The sequence below is a fragment of the Castor canadensis genome, chromosome 14, assembly GCF_047511655.1.
Source record: "Castor canadensis chromosome 14, mCasCan1.hap1v2, whole genome shotgun sequence".
Lineage (NCBI taxonomy): Eukaryota > Metazoa > Chordata > Mammalia > Rodentia > Castoridae > Castor > Castor canadensis.
This window is the reverse complement of record NC_133399.1, coordinates 79,490,199-79,512,815: the sequence shown is the minus strand read 5'-3', so window position 1 is coordinate 79,512,815 and position 22,617 is coordinate 79,490,199. Positions and strand designations below refer to the sequence as shown.

General features: G+C 40.2%; 1 protein-coding gene across 3 annotated transcripts; it reads left to right on the top strand.

Moving 5' to 3' along the window:
* Nucleotides 1–547: 547 nt before the first annotated feature.
* Nucleotides 548–12,173, top strand: Ing2 (inhibitor of growth family member 2). Of its 3 annotated transcripts, none has more exons than XM_020169104.2 (2): nucleotides 548–1,193; nucleotides 5,710–12,173. In XM_020169104.2, the coding sequence occupies exons 1-2, from the start codon at nucleotides 1,022–1,024 to the stop codon at nucleotides 6,378–6,380; spliced, it is 843 nt and encodes a 280-aa protein (XP_020024693.1). In that variant the 5' UTR covers nucleotides 548–1,021; the 3' UTR covers nucleotides 6,381–12,173. The 3 variants fall into 3 exon arrangements, with proteins under 3 accessions (XP_020024693.1, XP_073910991.1, XP_073910992.1); XM_074054890.1 differs by lacking the exon at nucleotides 548–1,193 and adding an exon at nucleotides 1,851–2,050; XM_074054891.1 differs by lacking the exon at nucleotides 548–1,193 and adding an exon at nucleotides 2,054–2,168.
* Nucleotides 12,174–22,617: the final 10,444 nt, after the last annotated feature.

The window sequence follows — 22,617 nt, the reverse complement described above, 5'->3', positions numbered from 1 at the left end:
GGGTAAGCCGGAAGGCAGCGGCGGGAGGAGGGACGCGGCGCCAGCCGTGCACTGTGCGCCCGGCTCGGCGGGAACCCGCCGCCACGCATGCCGGGAACCGCGCCCGTTGCATGCTGGGTCGCGTAGTTCCCGCAAGCCTCCAGGTTGTAACGAAAAGTGGCCGCCCGCTGCTCCTTTTAAGGCTCGTGAAGGGCCATCCGCCTGATGGGGGGAAAAGTCGGTAACAGTGGCATGGACAGTGAGCTGGTCCACGGTTCCCCCGCCCTGTGGAAAGGGTCGAAACGAGAGAGCGACCACCTTTCCTCTCAGGTCCCATTCAGACACTGGGTGAAGGGGCGGGCACAGCCGTACTTCCCCTTTAAGAGGGGGCGGGGCGCAGCCGGCCGTTTGGTCTCCCTCCGCACCCTCCTACCCCCCCCCCCGCGGAGAGTTGACAGACCAATCGCCCGGGTGGCGGAGGGAAGGCGGGAGAATGCGAACCCTTCTCTAAGGCGGTAGGGGCGGGCCCCCGGCCTTATTAGGAGTGAGTTCTGCGCAGGCGCAGACGCGGCCGCAGGCGGAGGGGCGGGGGCAGCCCAGTGAGAGACTCTCCGACAGGCACGGAGGGTGATTGGGTGAAGAGGGCGCAGCGAGGGGCTTGTCATGGGGATCCGAGCTACGAGGCGGCACTGGTAGCATCTGGGGACTCTGAGGGGGACGGCAAGTGTCCACGCCGGGGACCGGCATTAGCTCGGCCGGGGGGATCCCCGCTGCTCTGGTCCTGGGAAGGGCGGGGGGGAAAGGAGGGAGCCCTGATCTCGCCCCGCCCCTGGGCTTGTTCCCGCGGGGGCGGGGAGTGAGGGCTTCTGTTGGGGGCCGTGGAGATCGGGGAACTCGGCGGTGCCCTCCCGAGCGGCGGCCGCGTCCCCGCGGCGCCGGGCTGCCGAGCGGAGAGCCGCGGCGGCCGTGGCTGGTGCATGTGTGGCCGCTGGATGCGGAGGCGGCGGCGGCGGCGGCGGCGCGGAGCAGCGGCGGCGGCAGGATGTTAGGGCAGCAGCAGCAGCAGCTGTACTCGTCGGCCGCGCTCCTGAGCGGGGAGCGGAGCCGGCTCCTCACCTGCTACGTGCAGGACTACCTCGAGTGCGTGGAGTCGCTGCCCCACGACATGCAGAGGAACGTGTCTGTGCTGCGAGAGCTGGACAACAAATATCAAGGTAGGGCTCGGGGCACCCGGGAAGTGCCACTTTACCCGTGTCTCCTGCGGTGACAGTCCCTCCCCGCGTGCACACGGGGGGTCAGCAGTGCGGGACGGAGAGGAGGAGGTGGAGGAGCGGGAGGCCGGCTGCGGCCAGCGAGGACTTGCCGGGGGTCTCGGGGAGGGGGTGCTCACCAGCCCCCACTGCAGCCCCTGCGGCTGCTGGCAGCTGCGGGGAGGGGAATCAGCCATTTTAAGCAACATTCGTGCCGGCCCCGTGCTGCACACCCTCATGCCCTGCCTGGGAGTGTGCAGCCGGGCGGGGCCGCGGGGAGCGGGGTACGGGCCCGGCGCCCCCGCCTCTTGCGAGCAGATGCATTGGAACGTGCGGGGGGAGGGGGCGAGGGCAGACTCGGAGCACTCCGTCCGTCCGTCCGTCCGTCCCCGCGCGGTGCTGCTACCAGCGCGCTCAGTGCCCCTCTCGCCCTGGGGAAACTTCGCGGCCGCGGGGTGCTGCAGCCTGGCCTCAGCTCCGGCCAAATGGTTAAAAGGGGAGGGGTCCCCTGCGGGGAATGGAGGACAGGGGGTGTGTGTGGCGAGGAGGGCCCCGTCCCCCGGGGGCGGGGTCTCTGGCGTGACGTGGACAGGGGAGGGGCGCGGCGCGCGCTCCCGCCGGCCTCGAAAATGGCTGGCGGCTGGAGGGGCGCGGGCTGGCCGAGCTGACGGCCTGGGAGGGAGACGGGCCGTACGGGGCGTTCGTTGGGCCCAGCGGAGTCAGTGTCTGGGACGTGTTTGTTGTGATGTTTTGAATCTCTCCCACCCAATGAGTCAAGGCGGAGACACTGTTGATGGGACAGTCGCTGACCCCGGATCCGCGTAGGTTCCGGCCCATGTGTCACTTCCGGGCCCCAAGAGGAAGTGGGTTCGTTGGCTGGGCAACCGCCTGGCGTCCCTTCACCCTGAGGTTCTCCTTCGTCAGGTTTTAAGTGATAAGGTGAAAATCATCTTTGTGGGCAAAGAACTAGGACAGGGATCAACCTTTTTTATAGAGAATGTCGTTTATCATTAACCCTTCTCCTGGGGACATGTGTAAATGGGGAGACGATTTGTCTTTAGGACCCTGAATGAAGGAGCAGATCTTAAACCTAATGTGGAAACAGCCATACAGACGTAAAAACAACTTCTTGTTTTTGTAGACATGTCACTATCCAGTAGCTTAAGGAGTCTACTTCTGGTGTGACATTTCATGGCCTGTAGCATGTTAGAGCATTAAAGTATCTCTTTCTTAACCTATAAATTTGTTTTCTGAATCCCTGTGATTGATAGGGGAGAACACTTACTATATGCCAATCACCTCACCAAGTCCAAAACATATGAAGTAAAAACTCATCGTACAGATAAAATTTACAGTTTAAGTTACTTGGGCCTAGCGTAGTGGTCTACACCTTTAACGCATGTTTTCCCCCTCTTGGGAAGTGAAGACAGGAATAGTCCAAATTCCAGTTTAGGCTATATAGCGAGACCCTGTCTTAAAAAAAAAGAGTTTTAAAACTTACTGAGTTAATTAGATGGAGAATATTTTATTCCAAAGTTAGCTACTTCACACTGTGATCTTTTTCTTCCTGTTTCACTTATTTATTTGGTGGTACTGGGGTTTGAACTCAGAACCTCTCACTTGCTAGGCAGTCGTTCTACCACTTAAGCCACTTCGCCAGTCGTTTTTTGGGATGGGTGTTTTCAAGATAGAGTCTCTGGAACTATTTGCTTGGGGCTGGCTTGGTACTGTAGCCCTCCACATCTGTGCCCCCAGCTTTTTTTTTTTTTTTTTTTTTTTTTCTTTTTAAAATAAGACTTGTCCATTGGTATTTTCTACAGACATGGACAACATATATGAATGGTAACCTAAAAATGAGACATATATGCTTAAGAATTATATTGGCTATTTGTAGTTTTTCAGGTAACACTGAGGTTTGTAAAAAGCTTCCACACTTTCACTTTTCTCTAAAGATGCGTTTGCCTTTATCTGATCATCTATAACTTAATATCATAAGTTGCTCTTTTGAGTAATGTAGTAGATGTTACAAAGATTGAGCAAGAAATGCAAATCCTCAGCACCATTAATTTCATCAATTAATAGTTAATTTCAAGATTAATATTAAAACTGATGTTTTCATTCTATGCACATAGTTGCTAAGCTCAGTTTTCACAGTTTTATATTTATTAGCTTTTTACTTTTATGTTCTTGGTTCAGTTTTGTTTTTTTTTTTTTTTTACTAATTTTTGGTATTTTCTGGTCTGGGATCTAAAATACAGCAGTATTTAGTGATATAAATTAAATGGGCAGTCACATTTCTCCCCCATCTATTTGAGACACTCAGAAATTACTGATTCAAGTAGAAAAAGAAGAAAACAATTTCACAAGTCCATGAAATGTTTATTATGAGGAATGGCTATTAGAAAACCTTTGTTTTTCTTTCAGTAGTCTCATTCATAATTTCTTAGGTAAATAACAGCCTTTGAACTAAAATTTAAACAGCTTTTGAACATCTTGTGAAAAGTGCTTAAATTGTAATATCAGACATACAGATCTAGTAGAGTTCAAAGTCTCAGGTTCTTACCTCTTGAAATTTTTTTTTTAAAGTAGAAGTGATGGCTTCCTCATAGGTTTGCTATGGAGATTAAATGAGAAAATCTTTACCACATGAAAAGGGCTGAGTAAATGTTAATTTCTTTTCTTCTCTTACTGCATAATTATCTCACAGTACCAGTGTACAAATATGATATGTGACAAACATGATATATGACATAATTTAGCCTCTGCCTCCTGGTTATTAAATACAGAGTGTTTGAAATTAAGTTTATCTTTTTTTTAATCCTCAAATTTTTTTTTGTTTGTGTTAAGAGGAAAGTATCTAATGTCCTTATTTTTGCTGTAGGATAATTAGGTTCTTAGGAAATCCCTTTATGTACTACTGGGATAGATAGGAACATAGGAACTTTGTTCAAAAATAAGATATGCGGGTCTAAGACCTTGACTGTGGTGTCACAGTTGTCCATTAGGTATGAGTACCTGCAGTGTCCAGGGAGGAGCTGATTGATGAGTTTGTGTTGAATATTTGCTTTGTATTGCCTTACTTTCAGACAGCTCCAATGTATATATTTTGCTCAGTTAACATTTCTGTTCTTTATGCTCATAATATTGGAATATAAGACAGTGGTATGGCAGGTAGTGATAGTAATGGAGTATGAAGCAACAGTATGCCATGTGGTCTGATAAATTGAGAGTTGGCATCTTTATTTCTCTACGTCTAGTAGGGCAGAACTCTTTCAAGTAGCATTGTGGGATAAGAAATAGTTTTGAATAAAACTAGTCTTAGGGAAACTTTTAGTAACTTCTGAAATATTTTCAGGTTTTTTTTTTTTTTTTGCGGTATTGGGGTTTGAGCTCAGGGCTTCATGCTCACTAGGCAGCCACTCTCCCAGTCCTCAAATTAATTTTTTTCTGGTACTGGGATTTGAACTTGGAGCCTTGTACTTGCTACCACCTGAGCCATGCCCCCAGTTCCATATTTTGGTTTTTGAGACAGGGTCTTGCTATGTACCTCAGGCTGGCCTTGAGCTATGCATCGGTAGCTGGTCTCAACTCTTGATCCTCTGCCTTGTTGTCCCAAGTCCTGGCAGTACAAGTGTGCATGTAACATCAGGCCGTATTTTCAGATTTTTGCATGCTTTCTAGTGACTCAGCCATTTTTATTTGAGTTCAACAAATTATTTCACTTTCTATACAGTTAAATAAGCAGTTTCAAAAAGCTTAGAATCAACTGGTAAGTTACCTACAAAGGCAGACTGATCCAGTGCTGACTCTGCTGTAATTTTTGTAGTGGTTTGGTCAGGTGATACCAGGAATAATGGACCTACTCTGGGAACAGTTTTAATTTTCAGAATTTCTCATGTGGTGCTAAAATAGCCATTAAAACTAAGATGTGGGAAGCTAGGAGTTGCTGATGGCCTTTTCTAAAGATAGTCCAAGGGTTTGATAGGAAAATGAAGGTATTTCGTCTCTCTGGAGTCATGTAGCAAGCCATGGATTGAACTATAAATCCTCTAAACAGAGGTGAACAGTAATCTGTAGACTAGTTCTGGAACTTCTTCCAGTTTTCTGGCTGGAGTTCAGCATGTAAATTTTGTATAGTGTTGCTTTAAAGTTCAAATGAAGTATAGGCAGTAAAGAATAAGATTCTAAAGTGGCATACAGCATTCCTGACTATGTGAAATACTTGATTGTTAGTTAACCACATATCTCTTATCCTTTTTAATATAGATTAATAGTATTACAAGTTTTATGTTCTCATTAGTTTACTTCTAAGTATATTTCATATTGGATAATGTGTTTTGGGAATATTGTTTTTATTGTGTGTGTAGAGAGAGAAAGAAAGAGAAGAGTGTGGTTTCATGCTTTGAGTTCTAACTTAAAAAATATTACATGTGCTGATGCACTACACTATAATGTTCTCCTTTTTCTTTTCCTTGTTTAGAAACATTAAAGGAAATTGATGATGTCTATGAAAAATATAAGAAAGAAGATGATTCAAACCAGAAAAAACGACTACAGCAGCATCTCCAGAGAGCATTAATCAATAGTCAAGAATTGGGAGATGAAAAAATTCAGATAGTCACACAAATGCTCGAGTTGGTGGAAAATCGAGCAAGACAAATGGAGTTACATTCACAGTGTTTCCAAGATCCTGCTGAAAATGAACGAGCTGCTGATAAAGCAAAGATGGATTCTAGTCAACCAGAAAGATCTTCGAGAAGACCCCGCAGACAGCGAAACAGTGAAAGCCGTGATTTATGTCACATGACAAATGGGATTGAAGACTGTGATGATCAGCCACCTAAAGAAAAGAAATCTAAGTCAGCCAAGAAAAAGAAACGGTCTAAGGCCAAACAGGAAAGGGAAGCTTCACCTGTTGAGTTTGCAATAGATCCCAATGAACCTACATACTGTTTATGTAACCAAGTGTCTTATGGGGAAATGATAGGTTGTGACAATGAACAGTGTCCGATTGAATGGTTTCACTTTTCTTGTGTTTCACTTACCTATAAACCAAAGGGGAAATGGTATTGCCCAAAGTGCAGGGGAGATAATGAGAAAACAATGGACAAAAGTACTGAAAAGACGAAAAAGGAGAGAAGATCGAGGTAGTAAAGGCCATCCACATTTTAAAGAGTTATTTGTCTTTTATATAATTCGTTTACTTTCAGAAAATGTTTTAGGGTAAATGCATAAGACTATGCAATAATTTTTAATCATTAGTATTAATGGTGTATTAAAAGTTGTTGTACTTTGTCTGTGACCTTAATTTTCTGCACTGAATTACCAAATATTTTAAAACCAGGTAGTCTTCAGATCACCTGATGAAAGAAGCAGGGAACAGGGAGAGAGTGGTGTGAATATTATTTCATTTTCACTTATAACTCCAGTGCTTTTTTTTTTTTTTTTTGGTAAATACAAAAGTTTCACTAGCATTTTAGTTTTGTGTGCTTAAAAAAATTGAGACATGGTTGGATTTCTCTGAAGGCATCAAATTAACTTGGGTGATTTAAAATATGAGCACTATTCTAACTAGAGCTTCTTTTCCCCTAACCCCATTTATATATACACTTGTTAATCTCTAGCCTTCCAGAAATATAAGGAACTAGAGATAATAATTTGGGATTCCAAGTGGAATAATGTGCTCTTATTAGAGTATTTGCTGCTGTTATTTTCCCTAGTAGCATTTTGATACACTGTCCGTAGCCCATTTGTAAATGCCTTGCTGCTTCAGAATAGACACATTTAATCTACTGCTTAATAAGGGAGTTGTTTTGTATTTGTTTTAATTGGGACAGGTAAGAATAGTTAGAATTCCAAAAATGTTGCCCATTGGCTTATATTGACAAAATTTGGATTGTTTAATATCATGGTTCAAGGTTGAATAATTTAAAAATGCATCTTGATATTTTCCATGTGACCCTCTGCTGGGATGCTTAGCCACAAGCCTGTCAAGTGAGAGAAGGGCATATATTACCTTAAATATTGCCGTTATGTCAAACAGTTGTTTTAAATAGTTTTGTTAGGGACTATAGTTCATTTCTGTCCCAATCAGTGATTATACATTATTTTAATAATAGTGTATTTACCTTCTTAACTTTGGTATTGGTGCTGTTTCATGTTTTCATGTTTAATGAACTAATTTCATTATAACAATGCAATTAATAACGTATTTGTAAATTGAATTTCCAAGATTCTAATATTTTAAGGGTAAGCATCTTGATGGTTATATGTCCGTATGTTTGGAGCAATTTTTGGTTTGGGGAGGGGCAGCAGATTGACTAGTCCTTTAAATCCATGTATAACGTACTTTTTAATTCTTTATTTCTTCCTAATCTTATGATCTTGATTCTTTTTGATTAACGTGTGAAAAATCCTGTCTGCTTGTTTGAAAAAAAAAAAAAAGTTTTTTTCCCCTTTTACCTGTCCTGTGTGACTTTTAGACATGTCATTTCACCTTGTTGAGTGTTAAGTCATTTACCTGTAAAATGAGTTGGCTTAAATAATCTCAAAGTTTCTTTTGAAATCTTAGTATTGCACTGTAGTGAATTTTAATAACGGGGTAGTTTTTGGTTCATTGTTGTCACCCCTTCTGAGGTGCAAAGATAGTTTAAAGATGAGCTTAGAGTTGGGTATATGTACAATATTTGATTACATTCTGTCCTAAAGATATTTTAATTGGTGACTAGAGCCATTTTGCTTACCAAAAAAATACAGACTGTATGATTAAGAGCATATTTTATTATAACTGTTGGGTTATAAAGAAAACCTTTTCCTTCTTGAGAATATAGCATTTTATTTTAGTAATTCTGGTAATTCTTATTACCAGAGTGGAGCTATTTAACTGACGCCATTAAAAATGTCAATATAAACAAATTCCACGCCCCCAAAAACTTTTAGATGTGACATACATCACTTTTTCAGACATGTTTGTCTTAGCATATGAGAGGAAAAACTAAAAAAACAAAAAAAAAAACCCAACTTCTGATCGATGTGCCCAAGTTTGGATTAGGCTTTGACAAGCAAGCAAACCTGGAAAGTCCTGGAAGATAGGCTCTCTTTAAGACATAATGTTTGAAACAGTGCTGTTTTTATGAATTCCCTTTTGTTTTCTATACCACATGGGAAATAGAAGTCTTTAATTTGTATAACATTATAATTGGGATTTCTTAAGTATTCTAGATCTCACAGACTATATTTATCATAGTTACCAACTCATAGTGGTTCCCAAACTTACTTCAAATTAGAATTACCTTGGGAGCTTCAAAAAAACAGATACCTGTACCCCAAACCCAGCAATTATGATCTAACCCATTTGGAATGTGACTTAAGCATTAGAATGTTTAAAGGATCCCCATTCTAATGTATAGAAAAGTTTTGGAACCACTGCCCCATTTTGAAATTTTCAAACTGCTGGTAAATTCTGAACATTTGTATAGCTGAAGCATATATAAGTGCTGATACATACATGAGAGGTTATCTCTGCCCCCAAAAGTTCACCACCAGCACTTGAATACTCACTACCTGAATGCTTCTTAGGTGTACCAGGTACTGTTTTACATAGTTGTGGTATGAAAAGAAGAAAAAGCTCCTGTTCGTGGATTATACATTCTAGTGGAAGAGTCAGATGTGCATAATATCAGGTAAATGTTGAAGTGCTCAAATGAAGGTAAAGTAGAGTAAACAGATGGAAAATGAAAGGGGGTGAGTATTAAATATGATAATGAAAGAAGGTATTTAATCAGAGCTCAGAACAGAAATAAGGAAGCAAGGCAGTCAGGTAAAAAGGCCACTTTGGTGGTGGAAGGAGTGGAATAGACAGCATTAGAGCATAGTGTAGGAGGAGCTAGGAAATGTAGGTTCTTGGAAATCATTATGGAAAAATTGGCAAGCCATTGAAGGATCTTGAGCTGTGGTCTGATTTATATTTAAGGATCACTGGATACTGTGTACAGAATTGTGGGCAGTGTAGGGAGGGGAAACTTAGAAGACTTTAAAGTCTTGGCACTAAAAATACTGAAGGCTTAGACTAGGGTGGTTAGCAATGGAAATAGAATCTAATGGTAGGTTCTGTCTGTGTTTTAGAGGCGCAACCAACAGGACTTGGCCCAGAAAATGGAAAGCAAAGTGATGACAAGGTGACTCACATTTTTTGGCCTGAAGGGAAACGAATTGAGATTTCTGTTTTGTACTTAGGCTTGAGATGCCTCTTAGCTTTGTGGAGGAATTAGCATGGAGTCCTGTGTATGTCAGTTGGGGGAGAGGAAAGGAGATAAGTATTTGGAGAGTCATTCTGTGAATGGAATTTGAAGTTACGTGACTGAACGAGGGCATGAGTCACCTCAAATGCATATTCTGATTCTGTGGGTCCTGAGATTCTGTATTTCCAAGTTTTCCTGATGCTGCTGCTGTTCAGGGATCCCCATTTTGAGTGGCAACCAAGTAGATCTTGAGGGAGGAGTTGGCTGTGGGCCCTTCAATATTGGAAATAGGTTGGAATCAACAAAGGTCCTGAGAGCTGTCAGTGAGATAAACCAAAACATGGTACACCCAAAAAGAAGAAAACCATGGACTCACTCAAGTGCTGTTTGAGTAAGATGAGCATTGAGAATTAGCTGTTAGATTGTTGTTGAGTTAATAAACTGCGAGTGATAGTACCCTGGCAAGTGTTGGGGGTTAAGGCCTGCTTGGACAGAGTTGTGAACAGAAGGGGACTGAAGTAGTGACTACTGTGTAGACAACTCAAGCTTTGATGTAAAAGGTTGGAGCAGTGTTTCTATTCACTTATTCAGATAGTACACACTTATTTGCAAGCTATTGTTTTAGGTACTTGAGATGAAACAGCAACTAAAGACAAAAATCTGTAACTTGATCTTAGGTTGGAGAGCATGAGAATAAAGTTAGTTTGCTAAATTTGATACTGAGAAAGTGAGATTGTGCTCTTAAAATATCTTCACCTTCCCTGGTGAAGAGTTGAGGGGCGAAGAGGTGTTGGAAGTCTGTAGGAATTAAAGGTGTGTATGAAGTATCACTTAGGAAAGTGAATGGTTCAGGAATGCTGTGAGTAAGCTAGAGATTTTGGTTGTAACTTCAAAAAGAGTTGATGGCCATGTTGAAAAAGATAAACACCCCAAATAACATTACAAAATTTAAGTCGGAAAAACTGTAGCTCCCTAGTCTACTTCATACGCCCAGAGGTGGCTTCCTCTGAGAGCTCCATCCTTATCACCCTCCATGGCATGGACAGGAGCAAGTCTTCAAGGGGCAGTTGAAAAACTAGACAGGCTTCCCCTCTCTGGATCCTGCACTTAGAGTTGATATAGTTCAAGATCTGTTTTCAGTAATGTGGTTGTTTTGGGATTACCTTTATTCTGATTGCTTAAACTACATCAATTAGAGAAACAATGGCTTTATCATTTCCTGTTTTAATGTGAGGGAAATGCTCCAAATTAGGATTCTAAAGTTCCTATCTGTGAGTTTGGTCAGGTCACCGTCCTCCCTGGTCTACAGTTTGTCTAGGTGGAAAATGATGGTTTATTGTATTGCTATCCTGAATAGGGAAGTCTGAAGAAAAGATTCTAGTCACAAACACAATTTACAAAAGAGCTGCTTTTAATTCATGCATATGGTAACTAGACTTTAAAGCAGAATTTTCTTGTGTAATTTTTTTTTTAACAGCACTAGGGTTTGAACTCAAGGCCTCACGCTTGCTAGGTAAGCATTCTTACTGCTTGAGCCACTCCGCCAGCCCTAAAGGAGAATTTTCTAAACATCAGGTGTTACAGAAAGATCTCAATGGATTTGACCATATACACATCATTTAATCATATTTTAAAATAGTAATACCTTTAAATTGACTTACTTATTGATGTAATTTTCACTTGAAAAGAAAGCATATGATTTTATAAATAGAAAATTAGTACCACTTTCTGTGAATAGATTTCCTTATAATGAAAACACAGCAGAAGTATTAGATTCTGGCTATGAAGTATTACTAGTGTCCAAATTCTACCCTCTTCTTGAAAGAAATGAATAGTAAGCATTAGGTAAAGCTAAAAGGCAAACACCAAAATTATCAAAAGCATTTAAGGAGAATTTTCTTGAGTACTTCCTTACCATCCTATTCTGGGAAACATGTTAAGTAACAGAAGGCTAACCACTACAGTTCTTGACTATCTCATTATATAAGAAATATTACCAATTCTTAGTTTAAAGGCATACCTACTGTCTTTATCTTGATGTTGCTTCAATCAAGGCTTCTGGAAATTCCATAAGGCACTGACCAGCATTGTCTATGTAAGTATAACAGTAACTGATCAGAAGCTGTTATCCTGACTCACAGGAATTTCTAGCTGTGAGTGTTTTTAGATCTGAGAATTAAAAAAGTATCTCCAGTGTCTTTATTTGGGAGATGAGGGGCCTTATGCCACCACTTTTGGGCCTAGCATTCCAGACCTGAAAAAAAAAAAAATCCTGAGAGTTACTCAGTTAACTTCCTAAGTTACCCACTTGCTAGTGGGTTTTTGATTTAGCAGTCTTCATCATAAAAGCAAAAGCTTCCAATTTTCTTACAAATTGGACAGCAGTATGTCCATGTTTGCCCTAAGCACTGAAGGAGTAAGATTATAGCAGTGTATTTTGGGTATTTCTGCAACTATAAGCACTGAAGTATTTCAGATTTAATTTAAGAGTATTGAATAAGTCATCCTGCCTTCTTAAATAGGTCCTTAAATTCTTTTTGGCATATGGTAGGATATAAACAAATATCTAATGTCTTCATTCTTGTGACTCAGCACTGTTACATAGTGCTGTCCTTAAGTCTGGCTCCATTATGGAGAACCATTTAAATACCTCTGTATCTGCCTCTGGTTGGTTTTTAAAATAAATTTGGCTGCTTTTAATATATTTTGTTCTTCAAAAACTGGTAGCTTGTATTGCTCTTTTCATTTACTGTGTGTTGGAAAAGCATTTGGTCCAATTTGTATTTAGCTTAAGAATAAATAGATTCTAAGAGAGGATCTAGTGCTTGAGCTTTGATGTATGGGTTTGTTTTTTTTAAGTATGTGTAGTTTTTGGGTGGGGTGGTCTACATTGTTCTTGACTGTGTTCAGATAGCAGTATTTTATTATATACTTAACTTTGAACAGCAAGATCTAATTACTGTGTTTGACCAGAGGCCTTAATAGAAACACAGGTATAGGCCAACTGGCTAGTTTTCTCTCCAATTGTTAGGTTTTAGGTTAGTAATATGGAATCCTACCCTTAGTGGGAAGTAATGATTTGGTTCCAAGAGAAGAGTTTACTTTACAAAAAATGTAAAATGGTAACATATAGCAGTCCCAACCCTTTAAGATGGACTTTTTGTGTGTGTTTGTGCATTCCTGAGATATGATAAATCTCCCAAGTATCAGAAATTTTCTTCTATTTTGCTTAGAGCATATTTGGCTTTTTGGTTACAAAGGTTCATTTCTGGCCAACTTGAAAAAAGCAAATTCTCACAGATTAAGAAAAGTAATTATGAAGCACTGTAGCAAGATAGTAACTGAGAAGTTCTTCAATTTTGACAACAAAAATTAATAGTTTTGGCTTTCATTTGTGGCATTGAGTATTGTATGGAGTAGCATGTTTATATTAATTTAATGTTACTTCAGGATAATTCTAAGTTTAAAGTTATAATTTAATGGATTTGATAATCCAGCACTTTCTTGATTTCACAGTGAAAAGTAAGGAAACCTTCCCACGGTTGGTTAGGAGAGAGAGAAGCTGGTGGCAGGTGGCTCATGCCTATAATCGTAGCTACTCAAGAGGCAGAGACCAAGAGGACTGCAATATAAGGCCAGGCAGAGCAAAAAGTGAGACCCTAGCTCAAAAATACCCAACACAAAAAAGGGCTGGCAAAGTAGCTCAAGTGGCAGAACACCTGCCTATCAAGTGTGAAGCCCCGAATTCAAACCCCAGTACCACCAAAGAGAGAGAGAAAGAGAAAACTGGGTCTTTTTAAGTCTTTACTGTATTAAAATTCACCTTTAATTAGACTTCTCTTTCTTACGGTAAATTAAATGCTTAATTATTTGGAACTGAGGGATTAAAATATTTTATGTTACTTTCATCTTATTTGAAGGTCTCAAAACAGGACTTTTTCATTCTTTAATATCTCAATAAATGGCTAATCCAGTGAACTGCAAATAATGGGTAAAAGTAGGTTTTTATACTAGTTTACATCCAGAATTAAAATAGGTGTCTTACTGTTTTATTTTTTATTTTTATTTGCTGCTTTGTTTTACTTGTTATTCTCCACTCGTGTCTGTCCTACCAAGGGAAAAAGGGAAGCAAGTATCCTGTGAAATGGAATTTTTTTTTCTTTCAGTACTGGGGTTTGAACTCAGGGCCTACACCTTAAGCCAGTCCACAAGCCCCTTTTTGTGAAGGGTTTTTTCGAGATAGGTTCTCATGAGCTATTTGCCCAGGCTAACTTTGAACTGTAGTCCTCCTGATCTCTACCTTCTAAGTAGCTAGGATTATAGGCATGAGCCACTGGCTCCTGGCTCGTGCAAGGGAGTTTTATCATACCACGATCTTCAGTCATAAACATTATCATTTGTTTCCTTGACCTATTTTCCCCTGTAGATCTGCCTTATCCTGACTTTTGACATTGATAAGACGATTCAAAGATAATATGAAAAAATAATTTGCAAAAGCATTCCACATAGAACTAGAACATTCCTATGAGGACTTGACAGACAACATCCTCTTGCCTGGGGTGAGATTATGCTTTAAATCAGTTTTCCAAAGTGTTTCATGGATCCTAGGGTGCTAATCAACTCAAGAAAACTGGGGTGCTTTGCATATTATATCCCTCCTCTTGGGGATTCAGAAAGTACATCCATGGTAAAGGGCTGAGGATCATTGCACATTTCCCACCACAATAACTATGAAAATTCTGAAGTAGGGTCCTTTCAAACAATTTGAGAATATTGTGCTAACTACATCATAAGAATGGGTCACACCCAAATATACTGGGTACTTACACACCACAGGGAGTGAAACCCCATCTCCTCACTTTTCTATATCCCCGGGTCTACAGTCTTACTGCCATTTGGACATTTGTTTAAAGGTACCAGTCAGAGATGAGAACCTGTACCTTCTTGCTGTTAAACAGTGCTACTCAATTAGGAGTTCATGTTTTAAGGAACTGTATGTGTTTAAAATCTTCCTGAACAAATCTGGTACAACAAATGATAATGCTGTTCAAATAAGAATTATGTGTCCTACCAGCTAAGCCTTGAAAGTAGTTTGATATGTTGCTTCTTGATTGGTAGAAGTGGCCCAGATTTCATAGATGTACACTGACAACTGTAGCCTTCATACCTCATCAGAGAAACATGGATGACAAGAGGCAAGTGATGATTATCTTCATTTAAATCACATTTTATTATTACCATATGGGTCAAGTAGATGCTATGAGAAGTGACTTTTGGGCAAAAATCTTGAGAGCTTTGAAGTTTACCAGAATTAAATGTCATAATGTTCCTTTGGCTTTAGAACCTATAAAGTTCAGCTAGACTATTTTCCTTGGAGATTCTCATTATTTCAAAGTAGTAATAATCTGTTTCTCTAAAATGCATTTACTGATAAGTCAGAATTTCCAAACCAATGTCACAGTCAAAAATTCCTATGAAAGAGTAGAGAAAAAAACAAGTGTAGCTAGAACTAAAACCTGAGTATATGAGACACAAGACCTGTACAGAAAAGGGATAGCTGGTTGCCCAAGAATTATAATTCCAGATGGAGTCACTGGCAGGATTCCACATTTGTCATTTCTAGCACAGGCCAGTGAGAAAGTGGGAAATTGGTCTTTTAGTTTGTTTCCCCTCATAATTAATAGGGTGTCTTCAGAAAGATAGTTTAAGAACTAGAAAGTTAAAGCAATATTTAAGGCACTGGTGTCTACATACTGAGATCTAACAGGCTTCCTGTTCATCTCTACACATTTGTTAAAGCTATTTGACAATAGTTAAATGTTTATTTTGAAGAGAATAAAGTGTCAAGCCCAAATGAGGATGATGTACAAAGGGAGGATTTCCCTTTTCAGAATAATCTCAGTTTACAGGGAAGAGGGCAAAGCTCACACCCTGCCTCCCTCTAACTGTAGTCACCATTTTGCAAACTGCTGTAAATTCTAAACTAACTTTTTACTCATTGTTTGGCTATAGTCCTGAATGCATACTGCATCATGGAGCAGCCCATTTATTTGCCTGAAGGATTTTTGTTGTTTTGTCTTTTGAGTTTTTATGTACTAGGATGTAACCCAGGACCTCTACCACTAAGCTATGCCCCCAGCTCCTGCCTCAAGTTTTAAAAGCTTCTGGAGCACCATAGGGAACATTTATCATACTAGGAAATCTTTTCTCAAAGCATCATACAATTCAGCTCCAAATCTTTTCATGAATTTGACAAAATAAGATTACTTTTAATAACATTTATAATGTTTTAATCAACTGTGAACTAATGATTTTAATACTAAGTTCAGAAGAAAGTGTTCAACTTAGACATAGTTTCATTGCAAAGAAATATAACAGGATAGTCAAATGACCTTAAGAATAAAAATAATATCATTAGGATACTATTTTGTGGGAGAAGTAAAAGGAAAATACAATTTCAGGAGAAAAATATTGTTAAAATTTTATTCATAGGTACATTAGAGATGTACACTATAGTATTTATATTTCACTGGATATATTTGTGTGATGTAATTTTTAAATGTTTTGTTTTATTTTAAAATGACAGTATAAACATTATGCCAGAAACTATATTCTTTATAATTATATAAGCTTATGGTGAAACATTTTAGAAGTCAACTTGCATGTGTGAGAGGGTTTTTCGAAAGAAAACTTAAAGAGTTGTGGGAGCAAGAACATTACAAATGATTGACCTAAATAGTCTGTTCAGTATTCTGGCCTGACTAGCATCTCAACCTCAGTGAGCTATCTCACCTCAGCTACCTACTTCCGTGGTATAGTCTTGGACTTTGCAGCTTCCAAATCCTTACGTACTACCACCAGTCAATAAATCAATAGATTCTCAGTTCTCTGCATCCTGCCTCTGACCAGCCCCTATTTTTCTGGCGCTCTTTCTCTTCCGTGCTGACTGAGCAGAGCCAGTACCACCAAAGCCTCCAAAATATTCCCACCAAGCCTTGCCACCCCGTCACCTGCTCAGGTTGCCTTTGGCCTCTTTGCCTGACTCATTCATGGCCCAGCATGCTAAGCACTTGCTTGCATATGCTCCCAACGGCCTCCTTTCCCTCCCTTGGCCCTCTTGAAATCCAACTCCCAGCTTACTCAGCAGCTACAGCCAGATAGCTGGAAAGCTGCTAGAGTAAGACACAAATGTGCCAACTGCACTTGGGTTCAGTTCATGACAAAAGTTGAGAGGCCCTGAAAGCTGCCTGGCAACCCTACATTCTCCTGGTCAATTTGCTCTTTTACTCTCTGAGACCTCTATTGTACTTTTCCTCCCTCCAACTCTCAGTATTCCTTCTCACTCCATCCTTGCATGGTGATTTACTAAACAACAGAGTTCATCAGAGCTCTCCATGTGCTATTCAGCACTAGCAATTGACCTGCCTTGCATCTTCCTGTGTTGGATGATTGTCTGGCCTTAGGGCCGACCCTCTGTTTGTGCACAGGAACTTCGTTCTGCACCTATTCTCTGCCTCTGAATAATTCAGGTGTCCCTTTCCATTGGCCTTTCCCATTGGTATTTAATGTTAGTATGTTCCCATCTTAACAAGAAAGGAGAAACAATGACACCAATAGCCCCATATCCTATACTAACTTGTATGTCTGTGTGTACCTTTTTTGAGAAATACCTCAAAAGGATTGTCTATTTTTGTCTACTTTCCTGACATTTTATCTGGAAATTTGTCTCTGGCATACCAAAGAAACTGCCTTCACAGGATCAAGTTTGATTGTAAATTCTCTGTCATTTTTTTTTTCTTACTAACATGTGACACAAAGGATCTTTCTTTTTAGAAATGCTTTTTCACTTAGCCTCCAATTTCACAGACTGTTCCTTCTCATTCCTTCTGGATCTGTCCCTTCCTCCTGTCCTCCAGAACCACAGTGTCCTAGGCTAAGCCTTCAGAAGTCATGGTGGCTTTAAACACCTTTCATATTCTGGTCCCAAAGGCCTATCAGCAACCCAGCCCTAACATCCAGACTTAATGCTCAACTGCTCTCAGCATTTCCCTTGCATGTGTAATGGACGTCTCATACTTCACACACTCATTTTTATACTTCCACTTAGCTGTTTTGCATTCTTTTAGTTTCTTGGCCTAAAAATCTTGAAGTCATCCTTGATTCAGTTTTACTCTTACGCTTCCAAACCAATTTGTCTGCAGGTTCTGACAGTTTGACCTTCAAAATACATTCAATAGCCCACTGCTCTGTCAACCCTTGCCTCCTCTAGACCTTCATCACCTCTGTCGGGACTATTGTGATAGCTTCCTGATCAATCTTCCAGCTTCCACCTTGGCTCTGTGTTTATTGCCCACAAATTAGTTAAACAGATTCAGGTCAAAATGGTTTCTCTTCTGTCTGATGTCTTCCAATGGTTTCCCATCTTACAGCAAAATTCAAAGGCCTTGCAATGGTTTAAATGACCCCACTTACTCAAGATCCAAGCTCTGACTTCTTGCACCCTCCTTTTACTCACTCTCATCAGCCTTGTTGGCTGCCTTGCTGTTCCTGAGCACATCGGTGCTCCCCAACCACAGGCCTTTGTACTCTTCCCTTTGCCTACAATGCTCTACCCTCAGATTTCCATTTCATCTGCTTCCTCTATCATGCAGCTACTCCACAAATACTGTTTTATGCTCTAGAACACCATGTGTTCCTCCAGCCAATCAAAAATCTTTATTTACCTCTGTGTAGGTTCAGAGGAAGACCATACTCTATGAACTCTAACCAAAGGAGGATTACCTGAACATTACCTTTCAGAGAATTTTAATATTGTTAGTCCAGCTATGGTAATATTAATCTAAACAAATTATTAAAGTGTTTATAATTTGTAAATTAGAAAAAATCATAACTTATAAATTTGAGAGCGTATACAAAACCGCAAATAAAAAAAGAACCCCAGTGAGAAGAGAAAGTTTCCCGAGGACATGTAATCTTTCTCTTTACATTTCATTTTTTTCCAACTCTCTGATTGTCTCCTCCATCTATACTGTAAGCTCCTTGAGAGCAGGAACTAAGTGTGCTTTTTTTTTTTTTTGCGGCTGTGCTTATAGTGCCTAGAACAGTACTAACACACAGTGTGTCCTTAATAAACATATTTTGAATGAATGTCATGGTACGTTTGTTAATCTAGTCCAGTGTCTTTGGTCTTTAAGCTATCATGTCTTCTCACTAGGCCCTTTTTCTTAGAATAAAGATGTTAAGTGCCCCCTGTGACCTCAAAGGATGGAAAGAAGGATCGGCAGGATGGACAATGTAAGGATCAGGACCAATCAATTAGAATGTTGCAGACACAGCCAACCAAAATGCTGCTTTCTGTACACCTAATTAGCATAGAGATTGAGCCCTGAAATGGATAAAAACTTTAGACTAGATCACTTCTTGGGTACCCTTTCTTGGAACCCTCCCCCAACTCTTCGGACTCTACTCTCCCACTTTATACTTTTCTATGTCAATAAACTCTCTTGCCTTGCGCACAAAAAAAGATGTTAGATACCTAAGTTCTTGTCATATTAATGGGTAATACTGATGATTCAGATAGGGCATCATGGAAGCATTTGGCTATGGTGCCCTTTTTTAAAATTTAAAAACTAGTCCAAATGAAGAAAAACACCCAAACACTTTTGGTTCCAAAGGAATAAGTAAAATTCATATTAAGTAGGGGAAAATTAATAATGCTTAATTCTTTGAGGAATTAACACAAATCTGTCATAGAGTCATAAAGGTATTAAACTGACAGTTGACCATCACAAAGCACTAATTGTCTGTTGGGCCATTTGATCTTTTTGGCAGTACTGGGGTTTGAACTCAGGGCCTCATGCTTGCTACAAGTACTCTACCACTTCAGCCACTCAACCAGCCCTTTTTTGGCTTGGGTATTTTCAAGATAGGGCCTCCTGAACTATTTGCCAGGGGCTGGCTTCAGTTTATGATCCTCTCTATCTCCTCAGTAGCTAGGATCACAGGTGTGAGCCACTGGCGCCGGACTGTATACTTTTCTTTTTTGGCAGTCCTGAAGCTTGAATTCAGGACCTCATGCTTGCTAGGTAGGTGCTCTTATCACTTGAGCCACACCTCCAGCCCTGGTCCTATTTTTCTATTTGAATTTAAATGTTTGTTACATACTTTTAAATATGTGAGATCCATTTAAGTTAATATCACATGATTAGCAAGGCTCAATAGTCTAACCTAGACAGATATGGAATAAGAATTTCCAGAGGGACCTAGAGCAACCTGGAGCATACAAATACACTTTTGTGGGGTAGCTTTTTTTTTTTTTTTCTATTAAGTGGTAGAGTAGTAGTAATGGTCTGGAGAGAAAGTTGTTGGGAGGTGAGAAATGGTTGAAGAACAGGAATCTGGGAAAAGGAGCAGAGTAAGTGTCGGTCAGCTCCTAGATTCTCTTGTCCTGTGGCAACAGCCAGCAGAGAGGAAGAATTCTCCCCTGCTCTCTGTCACATGACAGGGGCCTGCCCTGTGGAACTGCCTGGGGATTGGCAGGAACCAAGTCTAATCCTCGATGGAGGGGCTCAAGTGGTAGAGCGTCTATCTAGCAAGCATGAGGCCCTGAGTTCACACTCTGAGTACATGGCTACAGATATAAACTTATGCTCCCCATCAGCTTACTAATACGAAAGCTGACTTGACATTCGTCCTGTCAGTTTTCTTATTTGTCCTGCTTCTTTCTTCTCTATTAGTTTGAACTTCTATACTTAGTTAATAATTAATCCTAATAAATAGTTGTTGAACAACTATTGGAGTTTTCCATTGTACAAATTCTCCTCATTCCATCTCATTCATCTTGGTCTAGGATGAGGACCCATTTGTGTTGTTGCAGTCTCAAAAGCCAGGTGGTGAGCTATAGTGTGGAAGAGACTCTGGAGAGAGGAGAAGCCCGGTGACTTGTTCACCAGATTTGTCACATACATCCTTGTCTCAGAAGTCAGGGTGTCTAGCACAGGGAAGATAAAGTTAGGGTAAGACTTTCGCTAAGGAACACACCATTTTTGTCTGAATCCAATAAGCATATTTTACCTCAACCAGCAGAAAATGACGCCAGAATAACTTCCAAAACTTGATTTCATTTTGGATAAAACAACCCTAATCTTCTCTTGTCTTTTAAGGGGAAAATAATAAACACCAAGGGAATTTTTACTGAGTAGTTATTGAAATTTTTCCATTTCTATTTTAGCTCATTTCCTTTTGCCTTTTCCTTCATTTTTTCTATTTGAAGGAATCCAAAAATGCTGAAATCACACAGGAGGATTATGGAGAGGAGGAGGGAAAGAAAGAGGAGAGTCTACCTGGTGTGAATGGCCTATCCGTACAGGTCTAGATGTCCAGAACCAGGCCTTCAGCAGGCCATAGGTACTTAGATAGTAAGTTGACTCTAACGCCTTTTTCTCAAAAATGCTATCAACGACATCAAGCACACATTTGAGGACCATCACTGTAAAGAACTGAGTTGATATGACTGTAGATGGTAACTCTATACTGATCTCAACCTTTGAAGCAATGCTGTAATTCCAACTTCGTTTCCTTCCTAAATTTGGAGTGAGCAACTCATTCATTGCCTCCATTCAATGACACATGATAGTTCTGTTTGTTGGATTCTGAGTTCCTAAGGGATTTAAAATTTTCAAGATGGAATTTTGAGGTTATCGTGTGGTCCTTGCAGAAATTTTGCCAAGGAGACCTATTGCTCAGAGATCATTAAATATATCAATTTCAACAGGTTTGAAATGTTTACCTACTTGATAAAAGGCATTTTCAGAGAAACTAGGAATTTTATTTATTTACATGGTGCCAAAGTATCACCTCAAACATTATTGTCAAACTTCATAGGGAAATGACCCAGGTGAGTGGAGTGATCTGCTGTCAACCAAAGCAATCGTTATTAATAGTGAGATAGTTTAGAGTTTTGTACCTTGGGCCATGATGCAATCTGAAATACCCAACACAATTTGTGTATTTTTGCCAATAATATTGAGCAAAAATAAATCAAACCACTCTAGACCTGATACCTAAAAGGGATAGAAGTTAAATTACAACCTAAGGGAATAATCAGAAAAATCTGGAATGTGAGATAACTGGCATAGATGTACAATAAGTCAATGTTAGAGGAAAAAAGAGGGATGAGGGACCATTCTGGGTTTAAAAAGACATACTCAAATGCAATGTGTGAACCATGAATGGATTCTGGCTTGAACAAAAACAGCTATCAAAGATATTTTGGAGGACGAAGGATGTAGCTGAGTGGCAGAGCACTTGCATAATATGTATAAGGCTCACAGTTTAATTCCAGGGGAAAATTTGATCATGACTTAGATGTCATAATGCTATTGTGATTATATAAGAGAATGTCCTAGCATTTGGGAGATGCCTGCTAAAGTATTTAAGTGTGAAATTTCATGATATCCGAAACTTACTTTCAAATAGCACAGCCAGGCATGGTGGTATATACCTGTAATCCCAGCACTCAGGCCGTTAAGGCAGGAGGATCTCAAGTTTGAAGCCATCCTGAGCTACATACAAGTTCCAGGCCAGCCTGGGCTATATAGTGAGACCGAGTCTTAATACAAACCAACAAAAACCAAATAGTTCAAAAACAAGAACAACAAAAATAAGTCAAACATACACATACAAAGAAATATGGCTATTATTAGAGCTAGATAGAAGCCATTTTTACTTTTTATTTATTTATTTTTTTACTCTACACTCTGGATGCCTGACTATTTTATTTCTTATTGCAGTATGAATTGGAAAGGAACGCTCAGTCCTAGAACATGATAATTCATCTCCTGCAACACCAAGTTGGAGATAGTTCAGAACCAGTGCCAATCGGAAATACAATAAAGCTGTATTAGCTTCTCATGTTTACTGGCAGATCGATCACAGGGCCATTTCCCTCGAATCTCAGACATCCTGTTAGGTCTGAGAGGCTCCATTCAGGCATACCTACAGCATTTCAGAAAAGAAAAGGTGTCCAAAAGGCTCCTCTTTTTGTCGTAGTTGAGTGGAGTTTTTTTTTTTTTTAATTCATTTATTCACATGTGCATACATTGTTTGGGTCATTTCTCCACCCTGCACCCCGCCCTCTGCACCCTCTT